This window comes from Euleptes europaea, chromosome 4, assembly GCF_029931775.1.
Source record: "Euleptes europaea isolate rEulEur1 chromosome 4, rEulEur1.hap1, whole genome shotgun sequence".
NCBI classification, from domain to species: domain Eukaryota; kingdom Metazoa; phylum Chordata; class Lepidosauria; order Squamata; family Sphaerodactylidae; genus Euleptes; species Euleptes europaea.
Genome location: NC_079315.1, coordinates 70,150,279 through 70,158,640, shown reverse-complemented (window position 1 = coordinate 70,158,640; position 8,362 = coordinate 70,150,279). Strand labels below are relative to the sequence as shown.

The 8,362-nt window shown below is 43.6% G+C and overlaps 1 protein-coding gene across 1 annotated transcript; it reads right to left on the bottom strand.

Annotated features, from left to right (window-relative positions):
* Positions 1-5,928: 5,928 nt before the first annotated feature.
* Positions 5,929-6,621, bottom strand: TICAM2 (TIR domain containing adaptor molecule 2). The gene has a single exon (XM_056848574.1). The coding sequence runs from the start codon at positions 6,601-6,603 to the stop codon at positions 5,929-5,931; it is 675 nt and encodes a 224-aa protein (XP_056704552.1). The 5' UTR covers positions 6,604-6,621.
* Positions 6,622-8,362: the final 1,741 nt, after the last annotated feature.

Below are 8,362 nucleotides of genomic sequence, written 5' to 3'. Positions count from 1 at the left end.
CCTAGGTTGCTCTAACAACCTAAAAATAAGTTGAAACATACATCCCACATGTATTAATGTCAATGTGGGATAGAATGAAAGGAACAATGTATTCATTCTAGACATTATAGATTAAGTACAACTTGATATGCTCTGATCTGGATGGCCCAGACTAGCATCATCTTGTCTGACCTCAGAATTTTTAAATTTAAATTGGTTTTTGATTCAAATTAGATTTTTTTAAATGCTTTTTTGAGGAAAAATCTATTTAAATATAGTTTTTTAAATTTTAGGTACATTATAATCAAAAGGTTATTCACCATGGTATAAGGATTTGTTTTTCATTATGTAGCATGAGGCTGTATATTCATGCACCGTTTAAATTTTTTGACAAATGAATTCCATTAATCCATTCACAATGTCATGCTCTTCCAGAGGTTTCTGTAAGATTATTTTGGGCAATTTTTCTATCTAGAAGATAATTAATGATCACTGGTGCTTGGTTTCGCAGTTCTCAAAACTTTGATTTTGTGTCTGCAGAGATAAGATGCCTCTTCTTCACAGCAAAAACGTTATGAAATTAACATACTGAGTTTAGAAAAATACCTTGCTCTCATAGTTTCTTTGCAGATCCATGTGGACAGAATTAACCCCTACCTCCTACATGCTTGAGTTTCAAGAAATTCAATGAATAGAACATTGTTTGGAGTGGAACACGTCTGCACAAGGAGCTAAGTGTGAGGAGGGAGGAGCAAGAAATAAAAATGAAAGTGAAACCTTTTGAGCAGACTAATCCACAAGTGTTGGGCTCTTTGTATATATAGCCTGTAGTTTATCGTGTTTCTGTCCCTGAAGGAGAAAATCTATAATGGCAGCAGGCCATTAAAAAGACCCAGTTTTGGAATATTTTAATGAAGTTCCTCTACCAGTGGGTAAGGCAAGCATGCACGCAAAATGCAAACACTGCAACAAAGAAATGCAAAGGCTAGTGGCCTGAATGAAAATTGAGATAGTTTACCTCGCAATAATTTCATAATTACCCATATATGTATTTCTAATAGTATAATCAGGGTCAGCCCTGGTTAGTATTTGGATGGGAGACCACCAGGGAATACCAGGGTTGCTGCGCAAAGGCACTGGCAAACCACCTCTGTTAGGCTCTTGCCATGAAAACCCCCCAAAAAAGGGGTCGCCATAAGTCAGCTGCGACTTGACGGCACTTTACACACACACAATAGTATAACCAAATCAGTAATTTTGATATAACTGTAAAACTAATCTGCAGTTAGTATTCTAAAAATGAAACCATCTTGTAAATATTAATATTATAACAGCAAGAATGAGTCTGACGTAGAAAACCATGATTTAAATCTAGTCTTACTGACCAGCGATTTAAATCATGATGAAAATGATGCCATAAAGAATAATAATGACGTAGACTCCTCTGTATCCAAACGTCCCGTGGTAGCTCAAACCTGTGAGTGTGCTCCCTGTTCTCCACAGACTCCTTGCCCTTCTCCGTCTCGCTTGCCTCTTCCAGGCCTTAGTCAGCCTCAGAAAGGGTGAAAGCAGCACGAGACAGGCCGCCCCGGCCTCTCCTTTTCACTCACGAAACCCTCTCCACTTCCCACCACACTTTGCGACTTCTCCAGCTGGACTCCGAGGCCTCCTTTTTATACTGCCCTCCACAGCCTTGACTCCTCCCATTACCAATTCCGTCCCCGCCCATCTCCGAGGACGGCCGTTCACTTCCTCTCTTTCTTTCTCCCCTGCCTGCCGTGAAGCGTCCTTCGACCCCGCTCGGGCACGCCGCCGTTCGTCGCGGGCTGATGACGTCATCAGGCAGTGACACGCTGTCCCCGCCTGTGCTGGTTGCGTCCGTTTGGAGCCTCGCGCTTTGTCCCGGCTCCCGCCTTTCACCGGACCCGCCTCCCAAATCAGGAGCGACTGCTGCTCCGGGGCCCGCGGCGCCGGTTTATCCACCGAACCCGGGGCTGCACACCTCCCCAGCAGCGAGGAGGAGCGCAGCACTGGGCTCGCATTGCCTGAGATCCAACCCGATCCGAATGGACAAACAGATCTTTTGAATAACATGGCCATGGTAGCTATAAGACACGCTGTGTTTACACTGCTGAATGTGCCAATATTTAATAAGCAAAACCTTGTGCAAATAAGGCTGCCAGTGTCTCATCACTGAATGAATCATCACTTAAAAACATTTTGACTACATAAACCCTAGAAACTTTCCTTATTTCAAAACACCATAGGGCAGTTTTCCTGGAGCGAGCGACCGGGCTCCTTTGGCGGCTCTTGGAGAGGAGAGCCCGGGTTTGCTGCAGCTGGTCGGTCCGGGGAGAAGGGCGTTGCCGGACAAGTCATGGAAAGATAAGTTTATGATTTTGAGATTGTATTCGCTCAAGCTCCCACTTTTACAAATAGTGGGAAGCTCCAGGGTAGCCTTTTACAGGGTCCGTTTCCTTTGGTTGTAGGGGCACTATAGGCTTAGGATACATAACTTAAAAAAAAAAAGGCTGACCTGTAGCAAACACACATATAGAACTTGTTCCAAAGTATCATCAGATCATGAACTCCAGAGTCTCAAGACTTTTTGGCAGCTTTCCTGTCCCATTTTTTTCTTTCTCTGGACAAATTCCAGTTGCTTTATTTTAGTTCTTGGGATACCTAGCAAATTAGTTTCACAATCTTCTCCTCTGCAGACTAGAGTAGGTTTGACAGTTTAAATGTCATGCTTACCAATTAAATAAACTTGCTACATTTGACTACCGTGTTCTCATCAACCTGCATAACTCATAGTACACTCTAGGATTCAGGGAAAAGGGGTTCTGGTTTCTGTCTGCTGTGCTCTCTTGTTCAGGATGTTAAAAGTCCTGTTTGTAAAAGAAGAAACACTAAGAAAAGAAATCTACTTTGCTTCATGCTCCAAAAGTTGACAGTGGACCTTTTAGTATTATAAAAGAGGGGTGAGTAATGATGTGCCGGCCTAGTTGCATGGTAGGGAGCCCTCAAGGACTTGTGGGGTGGTACCTACCTTCCCCTGTGACCCCCTCTCCATGCTATTTCCTCCTCCTCCTGGCAACCCCCATACCCTCTTCCATTTCCTTGCCTCCTTCTCAGCCATTCACCAACCTACCTTTTATCTGCCTCCCATCCTCAGCTATGTTTACTATTTATTTACTTCATTTATACCCCACCTTTTTCCACAGTGGGGACTAAAGCAATTTACATTATTCTCCCCTCTTCCTCCCTCCCCCACAATAACCATGCAAGGTAGGTTAGGCTGAAAGTACATGAGTGGTCCAAAATCACCCAGGAAGCTTCCATACCAAGATGAGGATTGGAACCTGGGTCTCCTAGGCCTTACTCTGAAGCTCTGATGGCTACACCACAGTGGCTTTCATAGGGTGGCTGCTATTGAAAATTAGCAAGAAGCCAGGCATAGTTGAGTCATTCAAGTTGGGTGGTATCAAGTCACCCAGAGGTTGCTGCCAGGCCTAGGGTTGCTGATGTCCAGGTGGGACCTGGAGATCTCCCAGAATTACAACTGAACTCCAGATGACAGCAGTCTGTCCTCCTGGAGAAAATGGCTGCTTTGGAGGGTGGGCTCTATGGCCATTTATGCTTGGTAATTAGCAGCGCATTCCAGGCTGAATTGCCCCGCATATTTTTTTGAGTTTTTCACGCTGAATCGTCATTCAGGAAGTGACTGCGCAGCAGGCGCATACCTGCTTCACATATCTTAAGAGCCCCTTTAACACGACCTTTTGTGTTTGCTCCACCCCTGAGGCAAAGAATCCCCTCAAGGAACCATGCAAAATCACAGCTGCGCATTAGCTATGTACACAGCAGTTGCTAATGGCTATGCAAACAAAGGAACGAAGGTGCAGGCGAGTGGGGGGTGGAATTTCTCCTTTTGTGTCAGGACCATGAATAGGCATTTTAAAGTCGCATTTAAAAAAAGAGCTTTGAGCGAGCATCAAAATTGATAAATGACCTATGGCATTATGTTTGGCTGAGGCCTCTCCTCCCCAAACTCTGCCCTCCTCAGACTTAACCCCAAAACCTCCAGGAAATATCCAACATGCAGCTGGCAACCCTAGCCAGGCCTGGCTCCAATAAGTCCCCCCACCAAGGCCAAAATAGGCCTGGAAAGGGCCCTCCCCCTCCCTTTTACTCACAGAAACTCCAAGCCTGGAATGCTGTGGTTGCCTAGCAATGGCCACTGAGGGAATCCGTTGCTTAAAACTGCAGGCACTCCTTTTATCATTTTTGGGTTTTTTTTAAACCCCCAATGTATTATTATTTTTTAGATTTCATAATTTTCAGCAAACCTGGGCCCCTTTTTAAGTTTGTAGAAAAATCTGTTTTCCTGTTCACAGCTCCAGTCATCAGATTTAAGTATCCTCAGATTTGGCTGACTTTGCTATTAGTATATAGGTTATTTGGTTTGAGTGGTAGGCAAAGCTTTAGAGATTCTGTGCAAACAGCTGTAGTATACAGTTCAAAAAAACCCACAGATAATAGGTTGAATTCTATGCTTTCTTTCTGCTGGTGCTGATGGAAAAGGCTCCACTGACACAAAAGGAGCAATTGTGGCCATTTCCTTCTCTTCTTCACTGAAGCTACCTATTCACATGGCCTATGAGTCCACAGCTTCTTTTCAGTGGTCACTAGGGTTGCTAGGAGAATGATATGAGGGAAGCTTTTTCCTGTGCTTGCATTGCGTAAGATCCAACCCGATCTGAATGGACAAACAGATCTTTTGAATAACATGGCCATGGTAGCTATAAGACACACTGTGTTTACACTGCTGAATGTGCCATTATTTAATAAGCAAAACCTTGTGCAAATAAGGCTGCCAGTGTCTCATAACTGAATGAATCATCACTTAAAAACATTTTGACTACATAAACCCTAGAAACATTCCTTATTTCAAAACACCATAGGGCAGACCTTACAACTTCATTGTGTCCCTGTAAAAATACAATTTGTATGCAGCGACAAAAAAGGTTAATGTGATCTTGGGGTGCATCAACAGAGGCTTAACATCCAAATCGCAAGATGTCAGTTGTTCAGCAGTGAAATCAGCTTCCTAGGGAGGTGGTGAGCTCCCCCTCGCTAGCAGTCTTTAAGCAGAGGCTGGACAAACACTTTTCAGGAGTGTTCTAGGCTGATCCTGCATTAAGCAGGGGGTTGGACTAGATGGCCTGTATGGCCCCTTCCAACTCTATGATTCTATGTAACCCAGCTGTTCAAACAGAAAGATCTGGAATAGATGTAGTCAGCATGAGCCAGATAGAAATGGCAATATTAAATGGAACTGGTAATTCCCTCTAAGGTTGGACATACAGAAGCCTTTTTTTCTCATCTGCTACCAGAGCAAAAGTTTGCAGATATTGAGAGATCTCACAGAAAAGTTATGAGCCTGTCCACAGCTTCTCCAAATCTCAGGAGGTTCAGATAACCTGGCACACATAAACAGAGCTAAGGTAAACCTGATAGAACACTTGAAATCTGGAGACAGACAATTTTAAAAGTGATTTCAGAGAGGCACTGCTTCTCATGATGTCTATGTGTACATACATATATACACACTCCCCACCCCCATCTCCATTGGGTCCAATAAAATAGATTTTCCAGCTTTCTGAAGCGGTACAAAAGCCTGACAAGAGGCAGGAGTATCACTGAACTATGCCCACTCTTCTCAGGGTCTTCTTGAGATCAGCTCTTAAGTCTAGGCAGTGGTTCCTACCAGGGCTGTAGAAGTGGGACATGATGACAAATTAACACCTTGCAGAGAATCTAATTAGAAGAGTAAATTCCCATCCAAAGTGGTTCTTTGGGGATGTCCACAGCATAATCCACAAGGTGGGTATGGAACAAGTTATTACGAAGACTTTGCTTCAACTTAACTTTAAATTGTCTGCACTTTCACCATTCCAGCAACTCTTGTATATCTTTCTTCTCCTTGATATTTTTCCATAGAGCTTGCTGTTGCCTGTAGCTAGACTCCTGGAAAATTTTATTTACTTGTGCAGCAAACCCAGGACTATCTTCCTGTAGTGCATGAAGGGCCCTGAGAACAAGAGGAGTCCTCTCCCATGGGAGTGGGTTATTCCGTGGCCTCAGTGGTATGACTGTGTTGCCCTTGTGTGGCTTGGTAAGTGAACTGAACAGACAAGTATAAGCCTGGAATGGGCACCAAAGCTCACTGAAGAAGTTTTCTGTCAACAAGATGATTGTCCATGCTGAGCCATTCATGGCATCTTGTAAATTTTCCAACAGGTGCCTGCCACTAGGCATTGCAGCAAAGATTATTCCTGGTTTAATACAGAATTCATTTTGCAGCCGCTCCAGGACTCTTAAAGCTTCATCTATATCATCCTCAGCATGAAGAATCACAAACCTGTAAAATATCTCCCCAGTGTCCTCATCACTGCTGTGAGTTTCCTGTGTGTCTGTATGGCTTCTGCTGTCTGCGTCCAATGATAAATCACCCAGTGCAGAATTTTGATTGAAGGCTTTCTGTTTTGTACTTTTATAGTGGTCCTTCACACTGTTCCTTGGAGAAAACAGAAACCTTATTTTGGAGTTGCTGCTTCCCATTGTCTAAAGGCAATGAAGTATCCCTGTTTCTTCCAGTCTGTAAACAAATTGGAAGAAATATCACATATGTTAAAGTTGCAGAATACACTGGTAGCTATACTCTCGTCATGTGAGTCAGACGATCTAGGGCAGTAGGAAAAAAACAGAAATTATTAAAGACGTAAAAAGTAGGACTGGAAAGTCAATCACAGCTAACCATGTGATGCTACAGAAAGGAGGGGGGAAGATGATTTTTCTTGATTTTTCTTAATTCACATAAAACAGAAGAGACATCTTCTGTAGAACAGTATTCTATGCTCATAATACTGTGAACCATAAAAGCATATGAATTCAGACAAAAATAAAGCTTCACATTGTTATGGGCTTTGCTTCCTATTGTGTGTATGTGTAAAGTGCCTTCAAGTCGCAGCCGACTTATGGTGACCCCTTTTGGGGTTTTCATGGCAAGAGACTATCAGAGGTGGTTTGCCAGTGCCTTCTGCACAGCAACCCTGGTATTCTTTGGTGGTCTCCCATCCAAATACTAACCAGGGCTCACCCTACTTAGCTTCTGAGATCTGATGAGATCAGGCTAGCCTGGGCCATCCAGGTCAGGGCTGGCTTCCTATTATGCAGACGTTATTTATGCAGTAGGCCTCCCACATCTTGTGGCATACCTAGAGTACTCCTAAGCAAATTAGAATATTTAGAAATTGTTAATTGACAATGAAGGCTTAAAATGTGACAGTTCAAGTCTGGGGGATAATTTGACCATGCATACCTTTAGCCGGAGATTATCATCAGGATTTGGGTCTCAAGCTTGTATGTGAGTCATGTACACACAGTGAGTTCGATTCAAGGTGGCTTGAGAAGCGCTCACAGAACAAGCCTTTCCCACCTCCTCCTTCCTGCTGGAGTCCAGTGAACCGCCTGCAATCAGAATATACAGTCAGTTTCAGCCCACTCTGACTACAGATGCGAAGACTCGGGGGTGGGGGGGGGAGATTTTACATACACATACTCCCTGCATTTTATATTGTTTAAGCAGCAAAAACAGCTTTATGTTTGATAATAAAATGTTGCGTATTTCAATTTCCCCAACATTTCCACTTTTCCCAGAAAACAAACACTTATTTTTCCATGGCTTCAACATTTCTGGAAATTGTATATCTCTACCCTGATGTCTTTAGTGGACAAGTGCAGTTTTAAGACAGATCCATTACTTGATTTTAGCCAGCATTCCAGACTGCCCTGAATAATTGTGAGCTGAGTCCACCCAGGAATTATACTGGACTAATGAAAAAGAGGGCTCTCTGGGGTGGGGGTGGGGGAACTTTGGAGTAGTTTGGCTTTCTGGATGCTTGAGATGTGAGACACACCCACACCCAGATTTCCAGTAGGCAGCCACCTTTATGAATTTCAAGCCGTGGGCTCCACTTCAGAGGGTACAACACTTGATGGGCCTTGGTCTGATCCAGTAGGGCCTTCCTTATGTTCTTATATTGTGGAACTCCCTGCCCCAGGATGTGATGATGGCTGCCAACTTGGAAGGCTTTAAGAGGGGAGTGGACATATTCATGGAAGAAAGGGGTATTCATGGCTATTAGTTAAAGTGGATACTAGTAATGCTGCATACCTATTCTCTCTAGTATCAGAGGAGCATGCCTATTATATTGGGTGCTGTGGAACACAGTCAGGATGATGCTGCTGCAGTCATCTTGTTTATGGGCTTCTCAGAGGCACCTGGTTGGCCACTATGTGAACAGACTGCTGGACTTGA

What these genes read in the sequence shown, in the direction of transcription:
- TICAM2 (XM_056848574.1), bottom strand. Translation starts at nt 6,603, where the DNA reads ATGGGAAGCAGCAACTCCAAAATAAGGTTTCTGTTTTCTCCAAGGAAC.